The following is a 27,209-nucleotide window of genomic DNA, read 5'->3' as shown; positions in this document are numbered from 1 at the left end:
TAAAAAAAAAACTAAAAAAAAACTCTTCTTTTGTGGAAAACGTTTCCTCTCTGAAAACAAAAAGTTCTCTTGTGTTCTTAAGATTTTTATCTCAGACACCAATTATTATCTGATGGCAAAACAAGGATGCTTCTCTCCACATTGCTCTTCCCCCTGAAAAACAATCCAATATTTCACATCTAAGTCAAACCGAGGAATTGACCAGCTTGGCTAAAGGTTTCAAAGGGAATTGTCCAATAATTGCATAGTAAAAACTGACTCTGAAACCCTGTGTGCAGTGCTTTGCAGAAGTATTTAAAAGCTAAGTATTTAAAAGCTTAAGACTTTTTACATTTCTCAGGTTATGACCACTCACCAATTGATTTCGTGAGGAAAAACAAATGAAAAGTAGTGTAAATGTAGAGATAAGGTTGCAATACTATATATATATATATACATATATATATATATATATATACATATATATATATATATATATATATATATATGTATATATATATATAGTCCTTTTTGGCAGAACTACCCTCAATTATAGCGAAGGGTCATTTTTACCAGCTTGATCAGATTGATTGAAGGGAGTCACTGAACATCAATTGTCAGGCCTTGTCAAATATTAAATTTTTTTGTGTAAGGTTTGGACTTTGACTGGGACATTCTTGTACGTTAACATGAATGTGCAACCACTGATTTTTTGCTCTGTTACAGTCAAACTCACCCCACTTCTTATTTAGTTGTAAGAACATAAATAGGTAAACCTATCAAAGTATAGCTCTTCTATTTCAGGAAGTGAAACATACTGCATAGATTAGTTAGACACAGACTGACGTTTTCAAGCCTTTATTTCTGTTAAATACGATGATTTAAGATTAGAATATTACATCAGACCAACAAAAACATTTTAAGATAAAATAAATGTGGGATTAGTGAAAAGTATGTTTAATTACAGTTGTTTTTTAACTTTCAAGAGGTAGCTACTTTTGATTTGACAAGACGTCCCACTGGAATTAGTATTCTAGTTTATTGAAAAGGTGTGAGTGATCGTAAGAGAGGAAACAGCGAATCAAACCAAACCAATCTGGCCCTTTTGTGTAAAAGTGATTTATACTCCATATGGATGACTGACTGGTCATCAAGTGTTTTCGATAATTATCATTGAGTTTTTTGAATCGCTGTGGAGAAATTTTCTCTTCTTTGCAGAATCATTTAGTCACTTCGGAGGATTCGGAGGTGGAAGATTTGCTGATGTGCTTTGGATCCTAGTCCTGCTGCACAGCCCAAGTGTGTTTGAACTTCAGGTCACACACAGACTGAACATTCTTCTTCGTCAGTATTTTCTGGTAGAGTGCAGATTTATGGTGCTGCGGTCTACCGACTCCCACTGCCTTAAAATGGCTTCATAATCCTTTCCAGAGTGGTAGATGTCAGGGTTTTTCATTTGTTCCTAAATTTTTTTAGATTGGCGCCTGATGTGTTGATTTCTAAGATCTTTTGATCTTTGTTTCGTCAGAGAGGATATATTTAAGTTTCCTGAACGTAATCATAATTGGTTTGATGGTTTCAAACACGTCAGGGGATGGAGAAGCAGAAAGAGAAACGGTGTGCTTGGCAGGACATGTTATTTTCAAATCACTCTAGGCTGGGGGTGCAACTAGAAACTTTCTGAGGAGTATGCAGATACATTATAACCCTAACCCTAAACCTCTGTTATCGATTAATTTTTACACATGCAAGTTGCAATAAATACAGAAATAATTCTGGCTCCCCCTCTAAAGCAGCATCCTTGTGCGCATATACACATGCACATATACACATTTCTTTTGTGCCTATCTATAAGAATGTGATTATAAAGAACAACCTAGTTTAGTCATTTAGAGACTAAATTTGTTAGAAACTTGAGTTATAAGTGGGGGTTTTATACTGTTTTGAGTTTTAGGCCAAAAATAATCAAAGGTGGCTCTCTAATTAGGCGATCTTCCTGTGACTCAACAGCCTCCTGTTGTGCAAACGTGTAGAGCAGAGAGAGACCCGAGGCTCGGAAACTATCACAGACAAGAGTGATTCAGTGAAAGTCAATGGTTCTGACTCCTACCCATCACTGAACTGGGGGGGTGGGGGTAGGGCGGGAGGGGAGAGGCTGGAAAAAAGGGCAGGGAGATGGACGGGAAGAGCGGGGGAATGACTGGTGACCGTGAGGGAAGAGAGAGAAAGACACAGAGGGAGAGAGAGAAAGGGGAGGGCTGTATGATTTAGCTGCAGGAAGCATTAAGAAGGAAAAACACTGCAAACGGGACGTGCAGCTTTCACTCTTTCAGTGTAGGGACGGGTTCCGTTCTGGCTCCTCAGAGGAGAACTTTTCCCACCGGGTCACACTTTGTTTCAGCTGCGCCCCCTCACTCTGGAGACTTGTCTTCTTAATATAATCCGGATTTTTTTTTTTTTTTTTTACTGCTTTTCTCCTCTCCCTCTCTCTCCCTGCGCTGGGTGTAATCTGTGTGGAGGATCGGAAAAGAAAAGAAAAAAAAAGAAGAAGAAGAAGAGGAAGAAGAAGAAGGCGACACCACAACAACTGGAGGACACGGGATCGCTTCGGGAATACCGCTTGGAGTTCTGGAGAGGCGGGGAGAGAAAAACACAACCCCGCATAATGAAAGCCGCCTTGGGATTCTGCTTGGTTTTCCTCACGCTGCGCTCTCCCGGCGTGCTGTCCCTGTCCACACGTAAGTTGCACACAGATGTCCACCGATGCGCAAAGTTCCGCTCCTTGCAGCGGGGGGGTTTCGGCTTGACGCTCTCTATCCGGGCTGCTTCTCCCAGATCTGCTCATGTCCAAGTGTGGGCAGCAGATCTGAGCTTGAAGCGGCACCGCGCGGAGCCAAGCGTCCTGAGAGCCAAACCTGTTGCAGAACTGGATTACTGCGCTGTTACATCACATGTTAAATCCAGTAAACATTGGGATTTCAGCTGCATTTAACTGACGTGGAAAAGTAAAATATATATGATTATACAAGACGCGCACTTTCAGATAAGATTCCATATTTTAGGGATAATAAATATGTATATAACTGCTTTTTTAAAAAATCAATAAGTTATTATTATAATAACAATGATTCTTGTATGATATATACTATAAGCATGAGCCAGTTTGATGAGCTATATGATCAAACAGTAAGCCAAAAAACAGCATTTATGTATCGGGGGAAAAAATAGGGTAAGAGTGGAACAATACATCCAGGTCAGACTGTACAGCTGGTGAGACAAAAATATCAGCAATTCTTAATGGAAAATGAGGAATCCCAGTTCTTTTTCAACATTAATAAACGTTTTAAAAATACAAACTGTTTTTTTCCTTTCTTTAAAAAGAAAAAGAGAATTTCTAATTGCTTTTATATTGCAGATCTAAGGCATTCTGAACACAAGAAAAGTATTAGGACACTCTCCCAGTTTATGTTCTGACAAATAAGATAAAGAAGAATCCCTATTTGAAATCTATAGATTTAAAACTTTTGAATTAATTGCAGTCCTTTCTCAATAAAAGCTGTGCAGAGGCCCTCTAACATGATATTAATCTGGACTGAAGCAGATGAAAAATTATCCATCTTCCAATGAGGATGTTAGGCATCTCTGACATCCTGTAGTCAGAGATGCAGACGTTTCAATTTAATTCACGTCGGTTGTTTACAGGACCAATACACAACATGTATCATCTCAAGGCATTTTACAAGAAAAGGTAAATTCAGTCTAATTATACATACAATCTGAAATTACTGCATCAAGTTCAGTTCAGATTTCAGGTTGAAAAAGTTTTCTGTGTAAGGAAACCTGGCCAGCCGACTGCATTGAGTCATCGGCTTGCAGCATTCACTCCTCCTGGACGAACGCGTAGCGCCAGCTGAAAATGGCTCGCCTTGTGTTGTTGACTTTCCTGCAGTCCCAGCAAACACTGAGCGCCTCGATGCAATGCTGGAAAGATTGCCAACCTGTTTCTTCTGCCTGGAAATAATGTTCATACTTTGGTGTGGCTCAGCCAGGGCTTTGATTTGAAGATGATAGCGAGGCAAAGATTCGGGTGATCTGAACAAGGCCTTCTGACCTGAGATGCGTTAAGCTCATCAGCAAAGATAAATGATCAGATTTCAAGAGGAAGCTGGTCAGCAGCTATAAGAAGAGTTTAACTGGTGTGATAGTGAATAAGAATGGTATAAATGATTGTTGTCCTTTTTTATATACAAAATGTAAATAAAAACAGATTATTATATATATTTTAAAACCGATCTTCCTTTTATTACACTTTTTTTCATAAATGTTCATCTCATTTACTATTAGAAATTAACTTCTTGGTTGAATAAAAATGATAATAAATGTATAAATAACACTCTCCTAAGTCATAAAAATACAGCTGTCGACTCATTGCTGGAAAACTTTAAAGTGTTTTTATTTTCATATCAAAAATGTGCAGAATTGTTTTTAAACGGCTTTTTCTTTTTTTTTTTTACTGTCTTGTCCAAAAACCATTAAGTTGTATTTACTTATTATTGAGGCATTTGGATTCTTTCATTGAGTATTACAGTTTTCAGGAACTAAATTGACCTGAGTGAAAAACAGCAATAGTTAAGATTCAACACTGACACTGTAGATAAAATAACTCAAAGCAGCAAATCAAGGCAGCAGGTGCAGCTCCAATTCTTCCCACTGTCACTAAAATAATCTGACACGATGAATTATTCAGTCATAATAATGTCATATTTGGCGTTCATTAGAATTTTGATTTTGATGCACGTTCAGCTGCCACACCACAACACTTTGTGCTTGTTGCATCATATTGGAAGGGGGGAAAAAAATGTAACAGCATCCTCCTTTCAGCCAGCTGACCAACAGTTTGCAGCAACAGGTTGATCGAGGGGCAACGGTCCTTCATTCGAGGCTCCAACGAGCTGGAGAAAACCCAGGCAGTTTCTCTTAACGTCCCATTAAAAAAAAACAACAAAAAAACAACTTTAAACCATTTGGCTGAAAATTTTAGAGCTATAGAGGTTGCAACTTTCTAAACAACTTCTTAAATTAATCGTACTAATCGTTCGTGACTGCGCTCCGTTTGATTTGTGGATACGTTTGGCGGGGTGAGGTATGGGGACAAATGCCATTTTGTCTGTCTGACAGCCCAGATTATTGATGTTCTCCTGCTGCAGTTGCGTTGCTTGTATCCCATGCGGAGCGAGAGCTCCCCTCCGGGGAGGCTGGATTTCAACAAGTCAGGCCATAATTCGTTTAGCACATGGCGAGCATGGGGGCTTTACGGACCGCAACAAAGCGGTGACATCACTTGCTCAGGGTTTTGGAGAATGCGGGAGCGCCAGCTTAATGCACAATAATGTAAATAAATCATAGTTATGTCCGGCTCAGCCGCTAAGAGGCTGGATTAGCTTTAATGGTGAGCTCACTAGCAAACAGCAGCACTCCAGTCCCTCATCCTTTTTTTAAAAGGCACAATAAAAGGAAGGTTTCGGGGCTTTAAAGGGAATAGCAAACATTGAATGTAACCTTTCCTTCTGCTTATTCCACAACGCAAATGGTCGTTAGCGTTTAGCACTGTTATAAAGGGCAGTAAAGCCCCTTCACACAATCTGCTACTAGAATTAAGTTGTTTAAATGTTGGTGCTTTATTGCATCTCAGGGCCGAAGAACAAATATCGCAATTATCACCGTGCCTCGCAAAAGTAATCACTCTGCCTACTCTTTAAAAGCACCAGCTTCATTGGATTTTATTGGGATCTAAACCAATGCAAAGTTTTCTTTTTTCAATAAAAAAAAGTTGTTATTTAGCTCCCTGATTTAATGCCTGGCAGATCGTCACTTTCTTCCAATGCTGTGAACTCACTCACAGAGAATATATAAAAAAGAAGCAGTGAAAAGTAATTAAGTCCAACCAAAAATTCCCAATTCTATTCAAGCTTGAATTTTGATGAGGCCATTCTAAAGCTGAAATGTGCCTGGTCTCAAGTTACCTGCAGCATCAAAATGGGTTTCTATCTACCACCTCATTCTTCAGGATTATGTGGACTCTACTTACTAATCAGGTGACTTCTAAAGACAGCTGGGTGCACTGCATTTTATTTAGAGGTATCAGAGTAAAAGAGCTCATATACAAATGCAAGCTGCACCTTTCCGAGTCCAACAGACTGAAGCTATTTGCCATTTTTCTTCCATTTTAGGCATTATTTTGGTCTATCTTATGAGATTCTAAGAAAGGGGGGAAAAAATGGTCTCAAAGCAATTATGTAACCGAAATACGTCACATTTTGTAAATTTCTTTCGCCTCAGGTTATAAATAAACACTACTATATGATTCTGTTACTGAAGAAGAAATCCAGCTCTGCTTCTTCCTCAGCCTCTTTGCAGACAATGTTGCATGGCTCATTGTTACCAAATGTTGCGTGACTTCCTCGAAAATCTCCAAACGGCTCATGTGCATCGGTTGTCAAAGAGCCCAGAAGAAAGCTCCCTTTCAGCTGTTGGATAGACGAGTGCAGAATCGTTGCTTTATTGGTGGGAACAGCGAATGTGACGTACCTTCGAAGACCACCGCAGACTAGAGTCTAGCCACTTGGGACTAGTAATGCAGTTGGCAGTCGTGAAACAAAAGCAAAGGCATTTTCTCATTTCTCAGCCTGAATTCCATCACCCATTATCACGATGTTGGGCTCATCCTCGGGCGTGATGAGAGCTTCCGTCTCTCCAAACAAATCATTTTTTACAAGCGATTTCCTCCAGTGAACGTGTCAGGGAGAGACAATAAACAGCAGTAATTGTGTCTCGCTTTGCAGTGTTTGAACTGTGAAGGAAAGGGGTGTTAGAGGGCTTCACACCCCGCTCCGGGGCAATGTCCTGTCCTCAGCGCCTGGAATACATAAACACCGATTGTTATTCAGCTGGAGCTGGGTATTACTGGCTAATCATGGCCGCCTTTGGTCCACTGTATCCAGTGACAAAGACAAACAGCCGCTTTGCATCGGCTTGTTTGTGTTCGTGTGTGAGCACGCATGTATGGAAGTGTCGTGTCGAAGGCCTCGAGAGGCGGCAGTGATATTAACAGAGGAGTGGAGTTACAGATGAGCTGATGTCTTCAAAGGCGGCTCCGGCATAAAAGACCACACAATGTCTGTCAACGTAAGGTGGCTGGCTGCTGAATAGGCTTGGCCTCGGGCACAGATTTTGTAGTGGTCTGACACAGTGTTGACACTCTCGCTTGCAAGCTGCTCAGTCATAGAAACCCTCTCAGATGCGTTCGTATTGGTTTCTACACTGGTTGGGAACTTGTTTTTTTTGTTGTTGTTAGAATCTTGCTGCTCTAGAAATTAAAATCCTTTCTTCTCATCTTTTCTCCTTGATCCTTTCTTTTATCAGGTGGTTCACCTGAGAGATCAAAAGCTTTTTTATTTTAAGTCCGATTAGAAAGTGCGATTATCAATTTTGAGCTGGACTCTCTTTAAATGTGAACCTATAGTAATAAAAAAGATGAATGAGTATGTTTTAGCACAGAATAGTTAACTTCTTGTGCTTAATGCATCAGAAACTGCTGATTTGTAGTATTAGGGTTCCTTCCTCCTATAGCTATTTGAACAGTTCTGTACAAAGCGACTGGAGTTGGACAGCAGAGAGTTACTGCTCACTGAGTCTTAATGCACAGGTTCATTTTCCTGGTGTGCATTTTGGTATTTTTTGTCCCTGATACAATCTGAGTAATTTGACGTTAAAATGTTAAAATCAATGCTATGTGTACAGCTTTAAAAAGCTAGATTCAGGGTGTTCTGGTAGCGCAAGGGTTAGATACAACCCACATAAGAAAGCCTTACTCCTTGACGTGGCTGTTGCAGGTTCGATTCCCAGCCTGGTGACCTTTGCTGCATGTCTTCCCTATTTCTCTTTACCTACTTTCCTGTCTTGGCACGTTAAAAAAAAAAAAACAGGCCACCAGAGACAAAAAAAGCTAGATTCAGAATAATATATTAAATCTCATCACTTACACCAGGGTTTAGCCCAGTGTATTATAAGCCTAGGGGGCCACCAGGCTTTACTTGTGCCCCCACCAGGCTAAGCATTGCTTATTTTTTAAAGTTGTTTTTAAATGTTTGCATTTTTTAGGACCTTATAGTAGGTGTTCAGGTGTTAATCTTCCAATCTTTTAATAACACATAATTATTAAGTGATATTTTCAACTTTAAACATTTTTAACTCAAAAAGACGACGGGCCACTGGATGAATGTCTGCCCTAGCGCCAAACCACAGGGTTTAGCAAGTTTTCTGGGGGAAACCTTGTTTACACTTTCTTATCAATGATCTTTCTGTCTGACGCGCTCTCTCCTATCTGCCATTTTTGACAGATATTTTGTCTTGTGACTGTAGTTTTTGCAAAGCAGTCTCAAAATGAACTCCCAATATGAGGTTAAGAAAGCTATTTTAATTTTTCTCAGTACATGTCATCTAAAACATGCATACTTTGTTTCTGAACATACCGTATGTCTGATTCGACACAGGCAGCAAAAGGATTCAATAAATTCCCATCTTGCTCCCACTGATGACATTTCTATATCTGTTGCAGTGCTAGGCTAACATTTCCATATTTACTCTGCGTTGATAGGACTTGTTGATGTGTAGACTCGTAGCATAATCCAGTATCTTTTCAAGTACTTGTAAGTCAACAAAACTTACAGAAAAATGTGCTCTCTTTTTCCAGAAAATTAGCACATTGTTAGATGAAATACATGGTTTATAATCAGGGGAAATGTGATGACAATTCTAAGGGCCCTTGACCAACAAGGGGCCCTCCACAATTATTTTTGGTTCATAGAAAATTAAAAAAAAAATAATGGAGCCCTGTCAATTACAAAATAAATCATATAGATTTTTCGAAGATTGTTTTTAGCAGTAAAAATGTAATGTTCCCACTCCCAGACCAAAAAACACACATCGATATTTGCCCTGCACTCCCCCTGGATCTGCATGAAATGGTTCGTTCCTGCTTGGAGCGCTTGATGGTGAAGGTGTTCAGCAGCAGACAGTAGAAAACAAGAACGACTGTGGCTGTTACTATGCTACTAAGAAAAATTATAAAATCAGGTTTTCAAATAAAAAAATAAAAAATAGAGACACAGAGAGAGAAAAAGGTAAAAGTGTCAATTTATAACCCAGTTTTTCTCCAAGAAAGGTGGGTAGACTGTGTGAGATTATCAACCATTTAGCATAGTTAGCTTAGCTACAGACTGCTGTTTGCCTCCATTTCACTAGCATCTAATAAATTAAGGAAAAAAATTACCAAGATATTTATATATTTAACTTGTCCCTGTACCTTTTACCACTTAACAGGTGAGTCAGTCAGCAGCAGCAATAACCCACGTCCCTCCTGACAGGTGATATTAAAGCTGCAGTATGTAACGTTTATAAAAAAATATATATTTTTCACATATTTGTTAAAAATGTCATTATGTTGTGACAGTATGGCATGAGAGATAATCTGTGAAAAATCTATTTCCTCTGCTCTCTCAAAGTGCTAGAAACAACCAGTCAGTGGCAGGAGAGTTTTAGTGCTGTCAATCACAATCTCATGGTGCTGCTCATCCTCTCTCCCCCTCGCTCTGTGCTATGCTGAAGGTAGCGCAACCTGTTGTTAATGCTTAGTTAGCATAGCTACCAGTGATGGCAGATAAACGGTTTTCCTGTAATGATATGTTGTTTCTCCACCATTAGCACATTTAGCAGTGAGTGAATGAAGTTGGATGGCTGCAAGAAGGTCCTGGGGTTGATTCCCGGTCCGGGGTCTTTCTGCACGGAGTTTGCACGTTCTCCCTGTGCATGTGTGGGTTCTCTCCGGGTACTCTGGTCCCACAGTCCAAAAACATGACTGATAGGTAAATTGGTCTCTCTAAATTCTCCCTAGGTGTGAGTGTGTGTGTTCATGGTTGTTTGTCCTGTCTGTCTCTGTGTTGCCCTGCATTGCCTTTACTACGTCATTTGGTGTAAATGGCCTGAAGACGAGTGAGTCTATAATTTACAATTTACTTTAAATTGGTTTATTTTAATAGACACTGAGAAGTGTGTTGAGCAAAGATGGAATCTTGCTTTAATGAACACCAGCAGTCACGTTTTGGTTTGTTTAAAGGTTTGGGATTTAGTCACTTCCTTCCTGACGAGGCATGCTTTAGTCTAATGAGACAAAACCAAGACTGAAAATTAAATGAGTCATAGACTTATTTAAGAGGAAGATGGTGTCATTATGTCCATTATAACACCATTTCCTCTTTGCCTTAAACACCGTTAATAGGAGATGTGTGATATATTAAGCCTATTTAAAAAATCATAACATGCAGGATTATGCATGTCCTGACCAGAAAAAACAGTACAGAGCAAGCAAGATGTAATTTATTTGCTGGAAGCAAACTACATATTAGACGACTTCAAGATTGGCAAAGAAATCAGTGTGGCCACTACTGGATCGATGTTGATTGTCCCCACCATTTCCATTTTCACAAAAGGTCTTAGCTCAGGCCATTCACAGATCCAAGATATGAAGTGTACATATCAGAGCCACTTTTTTGTCACATAAATGGAAATATATTAGCAGAAAATCCAGTTGAACTCAGAGAAATTGAAGTCAAAAACACAGCAGTCTCTCACTTCCCTGTTTACTTGCCTCATATTTACTCATATCTTTAAAAATCAAGTCTTGTTGGTCAACTTATGTAATTTTAACTGAAAAACAAAACAGTGACATCCTTGTTTCATTTAAACCATGGCAAGATACCAGCTGTGCTGCCTGGTCTCAGTCTCTGCACACCACATTATATCCATTATAACACTCCATCTGTCAGGTTGGTCAACTGGTTGCCTCACCAGCATTTTCAGGTATCTTCCATTACAGTAAGTCTGGAACTGTAATGGATCATTGAAGGTTTCCCCAATTTCCACTGGAAACTGTAAAAACTAGACCCCTGCAACGCAGCAGCTGAGAAAGTGAAAGGTTAAAGACACTAAACCTGCTAACCATGTAACCGTCTTTCTGACTCAACCTTGCAAGAGTCGATTGAAGGAATTTAAGGTTGAATTAAATGAATGGTTTCTTTACAGAGGGCATAGGAAAGATGACGTTACCTTCTGGTTACCCTAAACGATGATGAAAACCAAAGTCTAAAAAGCTGTGAATTAGAAATGGACTCCCCTAAGCTATATCACGAAGCTTAGATACCAGTGGCATCAAACTACTACAGTAATTCAAGCTGGGGAAACTACTACTTCTTCTACTTTTAACAACAACTCAAAGGCTCAGTACTGCCACCACCTGGGCATCAAGAGTTGTGTCAAGGACGTAATAAAGGACAAAAATGAAACCTCTTAATATGGATTCCCATAGTGCTGTGTTTCTGGAGTCCAATTTCCTTTTGTGTGTTCATGTGGTTGAAAAGTTGGGAGGAAAATTCAAATGTCGGTTTATGTAAAATTTGGGCTAAAACATCAACTTATTTTTTTCTGAGCTAAACAAAGGATTTGTCTACTTTAAATAACCAAAAAAAAAAAAAAAGATTTCCAAGGACATTCTTTGATTGAAGGTTTTTTATAACAAATTGACTCCACAGAGTTAATGTTAAGTAAAGCCAATGTGTTCACAGGATTTTTTTAATCTTTAGCTCTGTATTATTCCATTTTAAGTCCAAAGCCTGTTCTTTTATCTCTCCGACACAATAACATGTCCTCCTCCTAACATATACTAATACCATCAACTGGCTTCTCTCTTGCAGATGTAGCAATTGTTTACCCCCAGGACCCTGTGCTTCGCATGGGGTCCAACCTGACCGCCAGCTGCTGGGTCCACCCTGAACTCGGGGTCCACGCCAACTCTCTTTTCTGGACGCTGAATGGTCATCAGCTTCCCAGCTCCCTCTATCGAGTGCTGAGCCCGACCAACCTGAGCGTGACCCTGGCCGGGCTCAACGCCTCCAGGCAAACCTCTGGCGACAACCTCGTCTGCCACAACCACAAGGGACACATATTAGCTGGCTCCTGTCTCTATGTTGGGAGTAAGTTGATGTTTAAGACGTATAACATTTGAACAGTTGTGTCTACATCTGGTTTTTTTTTTTTTTTTAATGCTTCGTCGTATCTACAGCAGATTTCTTAGTAAATGCAGAGATGTGGGGAATGAAGAGGAAATGGGAGTAAAAGGGACAGCGAGGAAGTAGTGGGTAGATTTTTAAGTGTCCCTGCACAGTTGAAGTTAAATTTTAGGCTTTTTATGACTACCTTTAGACCCAGTAAGAGGCCTCAGTGATGCTTTGACCATCTGTGTGGTCCACTGTTGCTACAAAGGCTTGATAATTTACAGACGAAGAAAACCACTTGTACTTTTGCACTTGTATGAGCAAGCATCTATCAACCTTTCCTGCCCTTCACCTCATTTTTTCATAACTATAACCTTGCCTCTGAGGAGGTCTGATGTACAAGCAACATTTTAGCACAAAGGGTCATGAAGTGCAGTAGTTGGTGAGCATGAATGCGGAGGACCCAGGTTGTTGAGTAATGATGATTTTAATGGTGTAACAAAATCCAGGCAGCACAGGGGAGCAAACAGCAATGGCAGGGAACACAGGTGTGATTAAATATACAGGGAGACAATCAGGGGAAACAAGGGACAGATGTAAACAATCAAGGGACAGACAGGACAACATGGAGACCTAAATAAACACACAGAAAACCAAAACCTTACACAAAGAGATTGACACTGTGACTGAGGGCGAAAGCTTTTGGGTCAGTTAAAGAGAAAAAAATATGTTGTCTTAGTTGGACAAAGTCATGTTTGTGTGTGTGTGTGTGTGTGTGGTGTCCTGTAGTGACCAAGGTAAACAGCATTGTCGGTCTGGATGTCTTTGCTCTACAAAAATGGGAAAATGAGAAATTTCTCCTGTTGCTCAGTTAACTTCATGAAATAAATGCCAAGGCAAGTAGCAGCTACTGTTTTGAAATCACTTTTGTGTCTTAGTAATTCTAGACTCGTTACTTGTTGAGGTGCAGATTTTTGTCCTTTTACCATCTGATATTTTGGCCATGCCTGTAATTTTGCACCTGAGTAACAAGGATTTAGTGTAATACTTTGTAATCTACTACTAGTAACGTATTGGAAATAAATTAAGTTCAATTAATACCTACAAATGTGAGGTTTGGTTTAGTCATTGATCATAATCCCTCATATTTTCCCCTCACATGAGGTGCAACATGAAGTCTTTAAAAAATATTATAAATCAAGCTTCAGTTACATTATATGTGTCATTTTGGCAGTTTTATGAATATTTATCTCTATAATTCAGCCAAATTCATCACTTGTAAGAGAAATGTTGATACACATGCTTAAAATACATGTTTATGGATAAGAAAAGGCAAATTTACTCAGAGAAGTCTTGTTTCATTGTGATTAAAGTGCATGTATTTAAATTCTTTTAAAATATCTTCAGAAATCCTTCATTTGTAAGCGACCATGTGACTTCTCTCTTTGTCGATTCCTATTTGTACTCATGTCTACCTCTTTAAAATAGCTTTTTTAATGTCCAGTGTTTTAAAAGACACACCTTTTTAGGGAAAGAAAAAAAATAATAATTGTGTTTCATTGTAAATAGAAAGTGAATGTGAAAACTATGGGCACACCAAATGATCAAAGCAGCAAAAATTCAGAATATCGAACTGAGCAGAATCTGTGCTACAAAGAAGAACAAGACAAATAAGATTTATACATTTTCAATCACAACAGCTGGTGGTTATTTTTGCTGTTTGATCTGTGGATGTAGTATACCATGGACTACATCAGGGGTGGGCAATCCTGGTCCTCGAGGGCCGGTGTCCTGCAACTCTTGACTGTCTCCCTGGTCCAACACACTTGAATCCAATAGTTGAATCACCTCCTAAGTGCAGTCAAGTTCTCCAGAGTCCTGCTAATGACCTCATTATTTGACTCAGGTGTGTTGAAGTAGAGATACATCTAAAAGTTGCAGGAGACCGGCCCTCGAGGACCAGGATTGCCCACCCCTGGACTACATCGTCATTCCTTTGTTCACGGTTTTCACTGAAGAGGAGATGAAGAACGATGTTGGACTCACACAGCTCAGACCACAGAGAGATATCCACTGGCTTTTTCTCAAACACATTAGCAGAGATGAAGCTGATATCATAATTTCTGAGTGACACTGGTACTCCGTGTACTCTGTGTTCCTCAGAGAAGGTGACCATAAATCTGATTTGGACTGTGCACACACATCCACACACACACTAATTAAGAAAGAAGATAAAAAATTTCCAACAGTAACTTTGGAAAACGCAGGAAAGACGAGAGTTAACTTTACCTCTTTGCTGACTTGTTTATCCTCTGTTTTATCTCCTTTTCTTACCTCCATGTTCGCCACTTCCTGTCGCCAACCCGTCGCTCTCGGCACACCTCGTTCCACCCCAGTGCCTCCAGAGAAACCAGTCAATCTGACCTGCTGGTCCCGGAACACCAAAGACCTGACGTGCAGCTGGGCGCCTGGAGGTAAAGGAGAGACAAATATCAGCACGCTGTACAAGCTAAAGTACAAACTCAGGTAAAGAGACACACTCAAACCACTCAAACTGATGACTGATTTAAAAAGTCACGCAGCATCATGCCTGAAAACTGCAAACTACATTTAAAGAAAAGTCTCAAATCAACTTCTTAAAGTCTCGGCTGACAGAAAAATAAAAAAATCCCGTGTCATTACTCCCCACTTAGATGGTACGGCACCGAGAAGGAGTGTGAGGATTACAGCCACACGCAGCCGTACTCCTGCAGCATCACGCAGGACCTGCACCTCTTCACGCCGTATGAGATCTGGGTGGAGGCCTCCAACCGGCTGGGCCGAGCGACCTCCGATGTCATCATCCTTGACATCCTAGATGTGGGTGAGTGAGCGAAGCGGCACACATTGACCCTTTTGCTTTGTCTGATGTTGTCTTTGTACTGTCTAGCTTTACAACCTAGATAGCAGATAAGCTTTTTAAAGTGAACAATATCTTGCTGCCTGTCCTCACTACAGATGGTATATGTACTCAAATAAATCCTTGGTCTTCTGTGGAATAGCATTTTTTTTTCCCTCTGGGTAAATTTAATCACTCATCTTAATTACCTGGTAAATCTTAATTAAATTAGGTGAATAATTAAAGTTGATTGTCTAAGTGGGAGTATCTTGTTATTCCTTAGCCATAAGATTGTAAACAGTGCTAAATAGCGTCAGGGCTCCAAGCAATCTAAAACCTCCTCTTAACACCGGCTTCATCATTACAAAATCCGAGGTGCAAATACGTTTGAATGTTATTTGCTTGTTATTTGTTAATAAGACAGCAGCGATTTGAATGGAGCCAGGTTAGCTCCTTGTCAGTTTTCACCCTTTAACCTCGCCTCGCCTAAGCAGTTAACTTGACAAACCTGAGAGCGAAAACGTTGTTTTAACTTAATGTAGCTCTTAACATAATTGTACAAATGAAAGATGTGTAATGATGTAGTTTGCCTAAAGGGCTTTTTTTTTTCCTTCGGCAGACATTCAGAGGAATGTGAATGAGTGCTCTCATTTGTCTTTTAACTGCCTGGAAACCTTACAGCTCCGCGTTATGCAAGGCTCTTAAGAGCACCTTCTTGATGTGTTTCATCAACTTATGCAATATCAAAAAATGCTAAGTTGCGTTACCAATGGGGGGATGCGTAAGTACAGCCTTTACTTGTTCTAGAAATGATGTCTGATCCTGCTGAAGTATCGCAACAGCAGTGGTCCAAAGTGGTTGGAACGATTCTAGCTTTGGAAATTAAAATAAAACAAAAAACTAAATGAACCTGCAGAACTTGTTCTTTTGATGTTTATAATTCATTTTTTTTAAATAGTCATTTGTTTTTTTTACATTTAGTGTGAGAGGTAGGGAGTTTATGACACACCTGACTAAATCCACAAAAAATTCATTAGCATAAGTGGCGTTGGGTTGATACTTTTATGGACTGTACACGATGATAGATTCATGGATTTAACATGTAGGGGGAAAATATGAATTCAGGTTTAAACCTACCGATCAGTGATCAAATGTCTCTAATTGATTGACCATTCAATCTGATATTTTAGTTATTGCTCTGACAATTGCAATAATGTGGGGCATTTTAGGTGTGTGGCCATTTCATGATTTCCAAAGATCAACACATGCTTGACTTAGTTGAATGTCATTTTCTTCCGTCTTTCTCATTTTGAACAGTGCCTTAGACAGAGTGGCCATATTTATGCCAAAGGGGAACAAAAAAAACCCAACAAAGTCCTTGACATCCTGATCAACTAAAAATAGTGAAGTACACATTCTTACACAGGGAAATGTGCCTTTGTGGCATTTTTGTAAAACATTTTTTTAACACAAGATTAAGTAAATGTAAGTAACTTAAAAGGTGGATTTAAAAAATTTCTGTGTTGGATTATGCTTTTGTAATTTGCTTATTTCTATGTAACTTTGTGACGGGTGAACAACTGAAGGCATCCCATTTATTTATAATTCATCAGATCTGTTTTGTTTTAAAGAAAAAAAAACTAATTAAAATATTTTAAACATAAATATGATCCATAAAAATATCTTTTAGAATTCGATACCAAAATAATATTCTTAAGTTTATATGAGTGGTAAGAAAGGCAAACAAATCCAACTGCTCCGATTTTCCAAGTAACGTTAATATGTTGGGGCACGTCACATTGCATCACATTGTAATCTGATTTTGCGCTAGCACAAAACGGAGCATTAAATGAGTCTCCATTGCTGCAGCGTCACGGCAAAGTTTTCATCTGACTTCATACTGATGGGAAGTGAGTTGCATTCCCTTTTAAAGCTATGTTATGTGGTCAGTTGCCGAGCTTAAGGGAGCTAAAGCGCATGTAACACGATCAAATTCTCTCACCGTGCCAGGCGTAGACTCTGACCTGGACATTCATGCTTTTTGTTTTGACTCTCGGACTCGTCTCATTGTAAAGCGCCCGAAGATGACTTTTGTTTCGCGCTGGCTTTGAACTCAATTCAAAGCCAGCGTCTCTTCTGACGAGCTCATTTTCTCTTTACTCATGCTTGGTGGACATAAACACAGAGAAACACACACACACACACACACACACGCAGACTGATGGAATGTTCCATGCTGATCCTCGAACCTAATCCTGTCTCCAAGGCAGCTGCAGACCCCGAGGCCTGAGCAACCCGGGCTTTGAGGCTTTAAGTCTTGGACCTGAAATAATACAACCTGATAAGCTTGGAATTCTTCACCTTGCTCACTGTGAACTTTTCTGGGAAAACGTCCTGAAAGAATACAAAGTTTCTGGGCCGGATTTGCCAGAGGCAGGGAAATGAGCGTCCATCAAACGTTAATCCTATTGTCCTTATTAATGTATGCAAGCACACACCTGTTTACACGCCTCGAGGGCTGGGCTGGGCCCCGCATAGAAACAGAGGGGCATCCTGGGAGTGGGCGTTTTCTCGATTCGTGTGAGTGAGTGCTGTGTTTGGGTTTTCTCTCATGTCTCGTTTACCCAGCCTTTGCTTTCATTCAAGCGTCCTCCACGGCAAAAGCAGGTCATTAGGAAACCACACCTGTGTCGAGCTGGTGTGAGTCACTCACACCTACAGTCGGGTCCAATCAGTCCTGAAGGCGAGGTGGAAACTCCTACGGGTTTCCCGCATTCCTAAGTCGCTGGGAGATAGAGAGCTAGAGGAAACTTGTACACGTACAACTTGGAAATGATGACGTGTTGCGGGGTGACACAACATATACAAACACTGATTCATCTGCAGTGTGTCACGTCTCAAGTATCTGCATATACACTTGCACGAAATTTGCAAGGTTTCGGTAATATCTTACCTGCAGTAGATACCTCTCTTGTCAACTTCAATTACCGTCTCATTTTCTGGAGGTTGTAGCTATCGGCTCTGATGAGAGGTAACGGGTGAGAATTCGCCTCTAACTTCTAGAATCAACTCCAATCTCAAACAAACCATGTAAACACTCGTTTTTTTACATTTTTAAACCTACGTCATATTCGCATTAAGCAGTTATTTACACAGAAACCAATGACACAGGAAATTGAGGTTGGAGGCAGCGCGCCCTCAATAATCATCCTGACTGAAACAAGTACCAAGAAGGGAGCATGTTCTCTCAGAGTAACCATCTGATGTAAATGTAACATTTTGAAAAAAAATATATATATATTATGGCGGTTAAAGTAAAATCTGTTTTAGTTGTTCTTATGCTGCAATTATTCTGTACAGTTCTCTGACTGGAAAGGTTTTACATGCTCAATTGTGAGTTTTATTGATGGTGTACAACTTTTTAACTCCGATTCCCAGGTTAAGTTCAGGATTGACTAGTTTTATTTTGATCGGATCTCATCTGAACAAGTCATCAAAAACTACAGTGGAAGGCAGTCAGAGACGGTAAATGTCGGCCTGTGCAAAAGTGAACAACTTCGAGCTACTTTGCACATTTAAATTGAAATTGAAATAGTTGTCTATTGCGCAGACAGCCTATGGGCTGTCCATTAGAATAGTCTTTATGATTAAAAGTCATTCTTTATAATATTCAAGGTTTCAGGGAGAAAAAATGAGAATCGTTTTTATGAGACAAAACATTTTTGGGTCTCATTAATCGTCAGAAAAAGAGTAACGATAGCGACTTTAGCTCATTGATTGAGTTCATAGTTTCTGTTTTGCATTCATTCATTCTGAGAAAATCTTTCTTGGCAGGCTTAACGATTTATACCTTAAAAATATACCACCAACATATTAATTTAACAAAATACACAATTGTTTGTTCTCAGATTAACTCATACTTTGAGCATTGTATTATAATAACCTTTTAATTTCTCAATTCACATACAAAGTCCTGCTGGTTTTGTGAGCTTCCAACTGTACAATACACACACACACACACCCACACACACACGCCCACACACACACTTTAAGGCCTGTTTCTGCAACAGCTGTAACCAGATCCTGGTCAGATTGTAGGGATTCTCCAATGACCTTCTCAGCTCTCTTCACGATCGTTTTTCTTTTTCTCTTTAGATGCTGAAAGAATATTTATGTTATTCTCCATTTTCTCTCCTGACAGTGACCACAGACCCTCCGTCAGGTGTGACCGTCAGCCGCTTGGGCCAGCTGGAGGACCAGCTCAGTGTTCGCTGGAAGGCGCCGCCGGCTCTCAAAGATTTCCTGTTTAAGGCTAAATACCAGATCCGCTACAGGCTGGAGGAGAGTCAAGACTGGAAGGTAAAGAATATCTCATATTTTATATACATATATATAAAATATATATATATATATATAAGAAAGTTGCATTCAAAAGGCACCAAATTACAGTCTGTTTGTCTTATTTTACCAACAGAGCAGTGATTATTATCAGCATAGGCCTGTATTTGTATTGTTTTAAAATGATTCTTGTTAATTTAATATTATACCCACTATAGATAAAGATTCCCTTTGGGTGCGTAAACATAAGACTTAGTTATATGTTCAGGTCAGATGTAGCAGTGCAGGACTGTTGGGTGTTGAACTGAAGCAGTGAAGCAATTTTTTCACGCCGTCAAAAGGATACAGTAATCTGTGTAATATCAGTTACCGGCCAAAACAGCAATATTAACATGAGATGATAATATTGGCCCCAAATAAACAAAATCATCTTATAGCATGTTACAGTATTAATTTTGTAACATGCTTGCAAATTTTCTCCATGTTAGCAATTAATGCGTGTAAACTCTGGCAGATGTATTTGAATGAATTATGGATGCAAATCACCTCAAACCTCCCCCACAGATCTTATGTAGTTTAATTGAATGCATGTGAAATATGACAGATTGTGAAAACTGTTCAAATCAGAATAATCTCAGTGATGTCGTGTTTAAAGTACAATATAAAAAGGTAAAGTTAACTTAAAACGTTGTCAAAGCAGATACGGACCATCCCCAAATGATAAATAGTCAGTTTTAAACTCCTTACAGTGTTTTGTACTTAGTAAAATCAGGTGTCGTAGAATAGAATAGAACCAATCAATCAATCAATCAATCAGTCAAATTTTATTTGTATAGCACATTTCAGCAGCAAGGCATTTCAAAGTGCTTTACATCGTATCAAACACAGAAACACAATGCAACACAGAATCAACAATCATAACACGACATTAAGTCAAGTTCCATCAATAAATTTGTAATTGATTACGTTTCAAATACAATCCTAAACAGGTGGATTTTTAGTCGAGTTTGCATCCATAGAAGGTTTACCTGTTACACTCCTACTGTGTTATATGGAACAAAATACCTGTTGCTATTTTTATTCCCACTCACGCTCACAATCACACAGTGTAAAACGATGCAGACAGCATTTTAATGGGCTGCTGGCACAAGGCTCCGTACACCTCTTTCACTGGATGTCGAGTAGACTAGAATAGAATAGAATAGAACAGAATAGAAATATCCATCTACATTTTTTAAATTCAGGTGTGCAAACAGGAATTTACAGGCAAACAAAAAAAAAAGAAAGATTGTACAGTAAGGCAAGCTGATCAAAGTTAATTTAATATATTTTGTATGAATTACCTCCAGCTAATCCTAAACCTCTGCCGATCTCTGCTGTATTATGGAAATTACATTAAATTAAGTCCTGGCGACCTGTCCAGGGTGAACCTGCCTCTCGCCCGGAACGTTAGCTGGAGACCAGGACACCAGCAGCCCTCCTGATCCCATTAGGGACAAGGGTGTTAGAAAATGAATGGATGGATGGACATAAAAATTTTCCCCAGGTTTATTTTCAATTAAAAAATATATCTTCATTCCAAGACGGATAAAATTAAAGGACATTCTTTTCACATACACCGCACGAACTAGAGGGCTTAAGGCCTCTTTTGTAGAAATTGCAGCATTGTTGTTTTAAACTGCTGCAAAATGTGCGTAAACAGGCCCAAACAGAAACGCAGCGGCACACTCTTTTTGATGCGGACAGTTTTGTAGAGAAATCATTTTCCCCAGGATAGGAGGGAAGATTCTCCTGTAATTAGGGAGGAATTACACCGCTGTAATATAAGCAAGTCGGTACCTGCAAAGTGGAAATGTTAAAAAGCAAAAAAAAAAAAAAAAGAGGAGGCGGAGGAGTGGAGAGGCGCGGTGCGGCGGCGGGCTGACACCAATACGAAGGAGGAGGGAGGAGAGGCCCGAATCCAAGTGGCTTGAAGGGTTGATGGTGGAAACAAAGCGCCTCTGAAGCGGCCCTAATCATGAGGTCATGCTGGGGAACGGAGGGGATACGTCTCAGCTGTTAATGTCTTCAATATGGCTGCAAAGACGCTCAGCTGTAACGTCTGCCTCAGTTGGCCGCCTGTGCATCACATCATTAGCTCTCCAATGCCTGTAATTTACATGTTCTGCTTTCTGTTGGAGTCCTCCTTAACAAGTGTTTACAGACAGGATGTCAGAGAGAAAGAGGGGGATTATTAGGCCAGATTATTAACTGCAGCATGTGTGTGTGCTGCTTTCTCCTCCCATTTAAAGTATTTCCCTGTCTTCAGTTCTTGTTTGTGTGAGTAGGTGTGTGTGTGGGGCTGGGCGTGCGCGTGTGTGTGTTGGAGTATTTGAGTCTGTAATAAATAATAGGGAACAGATTTTAGCCAGCAGGCACGGTTACGTTAAAATACTTTCATAAACATGCTGATCAGGAGCCACTAAACAATGTGGTGCACATGCATGTTTTGGTCTGTACATGGTTTGCGGTTGTGTTTTCTGCATCTTGATTCTGCTTTGTGCTTTAGTTTTTGCCCATTGGTATTTAATACTGTGGTCGGACCTCCAGCGCTCAGCTCTTCTGTGTTTGTGCATTTCCTCCGCTGCCCAGGTGATGAATGATGTCGGGAATCAGACGTCGTGCAGGCTGGCTGGGCTGAGACCTGGAACGGTGTATTTCGTGCAGGTATGGCGAGTTTGTAGCAATGGGCTTGTGGCCAAGTGTGAACGAAACTCTACACATCCCTGGTAAAGCTCCTGGTTTTGGCGACTAAACCAATCGATAATGCGATAAATCACTTCCCCAACTTTCCACAGCTGGTGTCACATATATCCTGAACAATTCAACTAAAAAACTAACTAATATATTTGAGGAGGAGGATTTAAAGATATTGAATAGCTGCAGTAGCATATCAGCATTATTATGCACATCGTTGAGTGTCGGGAATTAAATTAGCACTTAGTTGAAACCCCTTTTGATTTAATTTCAGCGTGCCACTCCACGATGAGGTAACACTTTCCCACTCCAGTTTGCAAAAGTTCTTAAAATCTGTCCATATCTCTCTTCAATCCCTCATATGTCCCGTCAGATTTATTTCTAGACTCTGGTTCAGCCAGTCATGAAATTGTAATTTCCTCCCGGTGAAGTCATTTCCTTGTTGATGTGGATGAGAGCTTGTACTCACTGTGATGCTAAATAAATAAATCCCTTTCTTCTGCAGGCTTACACCAAACATTTTAACTATTTGAGTCAAAACTTTGCTGTCTTTTGTACCTCCTCACAATTTTGTACACTTTGACGAAAACATGCGTATTTGAAGAAATGTAATCCCTACTCACGATGCTCTCACCCCCATGTTTCATACTGCATATGCCGTTATTTTAGACAATGTCAGTGCTGTTTCTGTCCTTTGGAAAAGTTTGGAATTGGTTTCTTAAAGCCAAATTAAAGCTTTTATCTCACATCTACAGTATATTCCCCACTCTAAGCATCTTCAGAATACGGATTTTTGTCACATTAAAGCAGAACCAGTACTTATTGGAAATTGCTGCTCTTGCAGTGATTCTGACCAGTTTCTGTCTTGTGTTTTTATCAATTTTGGAAAAAACATCCGGTTTCTTTCAATGTGATTCTAAATAACTATTTTAACTGTACCATGGTGTAGAAAAGTTTGTAAAATTTGTGTTTGGTTTTTTATTGTTGTTACAATAATAAATGAAACCAAGCAGAAGACAAGGGCAGAATAATCTGACTGGCCAGATTACACCCAGCCCAATTATGGTATAAAATTTGTTTCTAAGACGGATTTTTTCCAACAAAGAATAACACCCAAAGCTCTATTTTTTTGTGGAGCTGAACTTTTATCTCAGGTTCATCAGATTCTCTATAACCGAAGGGAGATCTAAATTCTGAAATTAATTCAAGAGATCTGATTTATTTTTTCCCTTTAGCTGGTTTGTTTGTTTTCCGTTACAGGAAATTACAAACCAAACTTTAGTTGCATTCAAAAGCACATCTACGTAACAGTAAAGATTGGAAAAAAAACAAACTTTGGAAATGATTTATAATGGTCTCAGCTTTTCACGTAGGGGAGAATGACAAAACAAAACTGGATTTTAGCAGGGGTGTGTACACTTATGAGAGCCATTAAAGGTTTAGCGATTGGCCGTTGTTAATTTGCGTCGTATTTTCCACAGGTTCGGTGTAACCCCGTGGGAATCTACGGCTCTCGCAAAGCTGGGATCTGGAGCGAGTGGAGCCACCCCACAGCTGCTTCCACACCCCACAGTGGTGAGAACAATCACACACATCCGCACACACACGGGCGCCCTGTCAGGGGTCTCCTCACAAGAGCTTTTTTTTTCATTCTTGATCTCCGAGTTTGGGATCATTTTGGTCCATAAAGGAGCAATTTTTGGTATCACAGTGTACTGAGCACCCAGCAGCTCTCTGCGGCTGTCGCATAGAAACAGATAATTGTGCTTTCAGTCTTCCAGTCTGTTTCCTTTTGATTATTTTGTCATATTTATTTATCCAATATAGTTTGAGCTAGTCAGGAAATGACAAGAAACAGACCTGCTTACCATGTTTTAACAAAAGAATCATTTTCTGGCAAAGAAGAGATGAAAACTGTCAGAAATCTTTGAGCACTTGTGCTGTTTGCCATCCTGGATCCAGTTAGGTCGCTCCAGACTCAGGAATACAGTAAGTGCTGTATAAAATGTTATCATAAACTGGCCGCAAAAAAGACCACAGTTATGAAAACAAAACCCTGTTCATAAAAACTCACATTTTTCTGCAAGGGTTTCTTCGGGGGAAAGGCTCAGAAAGTATTTATTACAGCGCGAAGAGACAAAAAGGTCCTCTGTTAGTGGGAGAAATAAGTTCTTGTTGTTTTCGTCTTTAGTTGTTGCTCCCGTCGGCCCTGCTGCCCTTTCCATGCAACTCTTTACAGTGCAGTGAAATCTTTTTACATCCAGGCCTGCATTTTACTTCACTTACTTCCTGACTTCATTATAGACACAGTTTAAAAGCTTCAATGACAAATTATTTAAACTTTTTGGATAATTTGCCTCAAGTAAAGCCTGTGGAATCAGGGATTTCACCAAGTTGATGCAGACTGGTGGAATTGTCACGGCAATGAAACAAACAATCACGTTCCAATTTCTGTTTTTGGGAATTTGGATTATTAACCCATTTATGAATCGTTGGCAAGCTTTTGTGAAGCTTAAATGAAATATATTTCCTAGTTTTGATTTATAGTATGAGAAGAGCAACCGGTTGGACAGATTTAAAGTGTCCCTTAGTGACATTAGGGAGTTGACTGGCTAAACAAGCATGCAGGAGGATCTGACAAGATGTGGATGAAAGTCAGGAGTAAATAGTCTAGAGAGGGTGATTACAGGTATAGGAACCAGGTGAGCTCATTAAATGTTGGGACGGAGCTGCGAGACTGACAGGATACTGAGGCAGATGATCATCACCAGTCGTCACCGCTCGGAAAACTAGTTTTGTTTTTGTGTCGATTGATCATAGATTGTTACTGACGAGGAATTTTATTAGCGTTATCTTGTTGCCGGTAATGCAATGAAAGTGTCAAACTCGTGAAATCACTTCAACTAAGATACAAACAATGGATAAAATAAAAACCCTGCGATGTTATTCTTGATAAAGCGTGATTTGTACCCAGTTTCAACATGTTTCGACAAATGATGAACCTTGGTTATATATGAGCTATGGAGGGACATCTGCTATACTCCACAACTCAACATGCAAAAAATGCCTTTGTTTACTTTGGTATCATTACGGTGTGTGGTGACTTAAACGCTGCTTTTTATTTGGTGATGATTTAAATAAAATAAAAATTCAGTCATTCTTGCTTTGAGAACATCCAGTTTCCTACTCTGTTGTTGTCTAATTTTGATTTTCACACCAATTTGAGGCTAAAATAAGTTTCTTACTGTGTCTATCATTAGCAGAAGTTAGTATGAACAATATCCTGTGGTAATGTTGGCTTGTGACGGGTGTGAGATTGTCATCGGAGGATAATTTTATTAAGAAAATAGCGCCATAGCACAGGATTACCCAAGACTGTAAATTCGTAGAACATTGTACAAACAATGTACAGCTGGAGAGAACTCTCCATTTAATGTTTTAGAAACCTTTTTATCCCTGTAACGAGCTCATGCCTAGCGTAGTGTTAAAATTTCCCCATAAAAGCAACACGTTTAAGATCACTCTTTTACGACTTGCTTTAAAAAAAAATAAACAGAAAAATGACTCGGTGCAGGCAAGTAAAAAAAAAAATAAATAAAGATGTTTCTCCACATTTAATCTTCAAATCCTTTCTTGATTTCCTCTCCTACCCCAATTCCCCGGGCCTTAGAGCGACTGATGTCCTGCGACTCAAAGTCCAGCGGCGACTCCAACTCCACCCTGCGGCGGGAGCTGAAGCAGTTCCTCGGCTGGGTGAAGAAGCACGCCTACGGCTGCAGCAGTATGTCCATGAAGCTGTACGACCAGTGGAGGGTGGACATGCAGAAATCGCCAAAAACTCGCAACCAGGTAGGTAAGCATCCCTAAAGCCGAGAAGAAAGCAAACACACACGTCTTCCATGCAACCGCGAGCGGGCGTGCCCACATGTCCCGCGTACACAAACACAAACAAACTGGAAATGATTTTCTAAAAGCTGATTTGTAACAGCCTGTGTCTTTAATTTAGGTTCTCCAAGGGGATAAGTCGTAGCACATGCAGGCCCTGCAAGCAGAGACGAACTGAACAAATCCAGTTTGTATTTCTTTTGTTTGTCTGTTGTTGTTTTTTTTTTTTTTTTGTCTATATGTGTGAATGAGGAAAAAAAAAAATAACGAGAAAGAAAAAAGCGACTGCATTCTCATATCGGAAATGTAAAAGAAGAAATCCAGAGGGGAATAAATTTAAAAAAAGTCGGAGACTCTTCGTTTCTGCATCCTTTCCAGTCGATTTGAGCTCGTCTAAACGGTGGAGCTGTTTTTACTCGTCACGGACATTGCCAGAAAGAAACTATGTGGGCGCAAACGACATTGTAGCATGAAGATGTCGGACAGCGGTAAAGACATTTGACATGCATTTGACCTGAATGCGCACAGAAGAGATGAAAACTAATCCGATTTCCGCTGAAGTGTTGGCTAAAGCACCTAAACGTGTTGTTAGTGGCATTCGGAGCGCCATCTAGTGGCCAGTCAGCATCCACAAATTCTCTAAATGCTCCCTTCTCTCACATCCCAATGTAAAAAGAAACATGAACAAATTATGATTCAGTATTTTAACGAGTGCTTCGCTATGTTAGGTGGATAATGTGCCAAACTGGTCCACACAGGATTTGTCTGTTTCTGAGTGCCAGTATGTGACTGATGGTGTTTGTGTCGGCTGCGGAAAGCCTTTATTTTTGTACTAAATCGTACCAGCATATTTAAAGTATAAAGCTATGTTTTATAATTCTTAAGTTAAATTTAGTCAGTAAAGACTGTACAATGACTGAAGTTGTTATCAATCTCTACCTGTGTTCTATAAAAATGTTGACAGAAAAACACGTGGTCTGATTTTTGTGTGTGACTGCATGTGTGTGTGTGTGTGCATTGAATGCTTGAAATATACACAGTTCAACACAGATCAATGCAATTCATCACATTCTAATTTCAATTTTTTCCTGCTTAATACTGTTTTTTTTTTACTAACATAATGCTGCTTTTAAACTACTAAATTTAGTACATCTTCATTCTATATTGTTATTTCTATGTATGAAATCGAAATATTTGCAAATAAAATATATATATTTAACTTTCATAATTAATTTGTTGAATTGCTTTAGGAGCAGCATGAATAGCTGTTCTTACTAAAAGACGTT

The 27,209-nt window shown here is 39.6% G+C and overlaps 1 protein-coding gene across 2 annotated transcripts; it reads left to right on the top strand.

The window, feature by feature from the left end:
• The first annotated feature begins 2,237 nt into the window (after positions 1-2,237).
• On the top strand, positions 2,238-26,892 carry crlf1a (cytokine receptor-like factor 1a). Of its 2 annotated transcripts, none has more exons than XM_028000736.1 (9): positions 2,238-2,717; positions 11,787-12,065; positions 14,483-14,612; positions 14,780-14,949; positions 19,166-19,323; positions 21,934-22,008; positions 23,520-23,613; positions 25,709-25,887; positions 26,045-26,892. In XM_028000736.1, exons 1-9 carry the CDS (start codon positions 2,645-2,647, stop codon positions 26,066-26,068), a joined length of 1,182 nt encoding a protein of 393 aa, XP_027856537.1. In that variant the 5' UTR covers positions 2,238-2,644; the 3' UTR covers positions 26,069-26,892. The 2 variants fall into 2 exon arrangements, with proteins under 2 accessions (XP_027856537.1, XP_027856538.1); XM_028000737.1 differs by having other exon boundaries at positions 25,709-25,891.
• The last annotated feature ends 317 nt before the right edge of the window (positions 26,893-27,209 follow it).

Source organism: Xiphophorus couchianus, chromosome 19 (assembly GCF_001444195.1).
Source record: "Xiphophorus couchianus chromosome 19, X_couchianus-1.0, whole genome shotgun sequence".
Lineage (NCBI taxonomy): Eukaryota > Metazoa > Chordata > Actinopteri > Cyprinodontiformes > Poeciliidae > Xiphophorus > Xiphophorus couchianus.
The sequence above is the reverse complement of the archived record's forward strand: the minus strand, read 5'-3'. Positions and strand labels throughout refer to the sequence as shown.